Here is a 1,554-nt window from a genome sequence, read left to right as displayed (position 1 = left end):
TAAGTTAACCTTGAGTAACTTAAGTCCAGTCAACTTAAGTCAATTAACAGTTAACAATGGTTTGGGTCTCCTTGCGGGCAAAGTCAAGGAAACAAGTGATAAGTGGAACACTTTACAGAGAGGCCACATACATAGCCTCTTTCGACCAGGACCATTCCCCCCTTTTCATCATCTCCACCCCTCCACCACCCATCGGTGGCTCTGCGCTCCACCCTCCTCGATGCCTCCTGCTCATCGGGTGCCAATGTTCTTGTACTGGCACAGCAGGAGGTTCTTGAAGGTCTTCTTGAAGGTGGCGTTGCATAGGGCGTAGCAGGCGGGGTTGATGGTGGAGTTGACGTAGCAGAGCCAGTAGCCGATGGCCCAGGCGGTGTCCGGGACGCAGGACTGGCAGAAGGTGGAGATCAGCACCATCACGTTGTACGGCGTCCAAGTCAGGATGAAGGCCAGCAGGATGGCGAAGATAGTCTTGGTCACCTAGGAGACGTTAAGAGACTTAATTAAATCCTTAAGTAACAGTTAAAGATGGTCCTGGTCACCTAGGACACGTTAAGAGACTTAATTAAACCCTTAAGTAACGGTTAAAGATAGTCTTGGTCACCTAGGAAACCACGAAGGAGAGGCTATGCTAAGATACCCTTGAGTAACAGTTAATTAAGTCAGTTAAAGATGGTCTTGGTCACCTAGGAGACTGGGTGGAGGGGCTCCGTTAAGATACCCTTAATTAAACCCTTAAAGGGTTATTCCGATGTAAAATTTTTGGGATTTGGGATATGTTTTGTATGATAACGAGTTGAAACGTTCGTTTTGGAGCACAAAAACCGCATATAGACGCTTTCTTCAGTTTGCTGTTTTTAGCCGATTCTACCAAAACGCTATAAACTTGGAACATTGGGGGCACTGGTTATGGTAAAAACGAAATCGCTATTTTAAACCACTTAAAATACAAAAAGTAGCCCAACACTTCTTTGGTAGTATAATAAGGGTCTTAACATATAAAACGAGGCATTAAGAACTTTGTAAGTGTACTGATTATTTATTAAAAAGGACATTTTATACACACAATACCATCAGTAGATCACCCGTCGACGCCATTTTGTTTTTAAAACTCGATAAGTAGATTGGCGAACACATAGTTTGCGTGTTGCTGACGGATGTCACAATCTCTGTGTTTGTCAATCTACCTTTACACCGGAATTACCCTTTGAGTAGCAGTTAAAGATGGTCTTGGTCACCTAGGAGACATTAAGAGACTTAATTAAACCCTTAAGTAACAGTTAAAGATGGTCCTGGTCACCTAGGAGACATTAAGAGACTTAATTAAACCCTTAAGTAACAGTTAAAGATGGTCTTGGTCACCTAGGAAACCACGAAGGAGAGGCTACGCTAAGATACCCTTAAGTTAATGTTAATGAAGTTAGTTAGTAGTTAGTGGGGAAGTCAAGGAAAGAGTTGAGGAACAGTTAATTAACAGTTAATAATGGTTTTGGTCAGCTAGCGGGAGCGTTAGGGAAACCAGCGATGAGTTGCTTACAAAGAAAACTTTATGTTTAA

The 1,554-nt window shown here is 42.7% G+C and overlaps 1 protein-coding gene across 1 annotated transcript in view; it reads right to left on the bottom strand.

Annotated features, from left to right (window-relative positions):
• Nucleotides 1–231: 231 nt before the first annotated feature.
• cdk15 (cyclin-dependent kinase 15) overlaps nucleotides 232–1,554 on the bottom strand; it is a 6,212-nt gene continuing 4,889 nt past the window's right edge. Inside the window, exons 7-8 of the mRNA XM_030360294.1 lie at nucleotides 1,185–1,235; nucleotides 232–477 (exon numbers count right to left, since the gene is read on the bottom strand). Of these exons, the coding sequence (XP_030216154.1) occupies nucleotides 232–477; nucleotides 1,185–1,235 (297 nt within the window). The remainder of the gene's footprint in view (nucleotides 478–1,184; nucleotides 1,236–1,554) is intronic.

The sequence above is a fragment of the Gadus morhua genome, chromosome 7 (assembly GCF_902167405.1).
Source record: "Gadus morhua chromosome 7, gadMor3.0, whole genome shotgun sequence".
NCBI classification, from domain to species: Eukaryota; Metazoa; Chordata; class Actinopteri; order Gadiformes; family Gadidae; genus Gadus; species Gadus morhua.
This window is presented reverse-complemented; position numbering and strand designations above follow the sequence as displayed.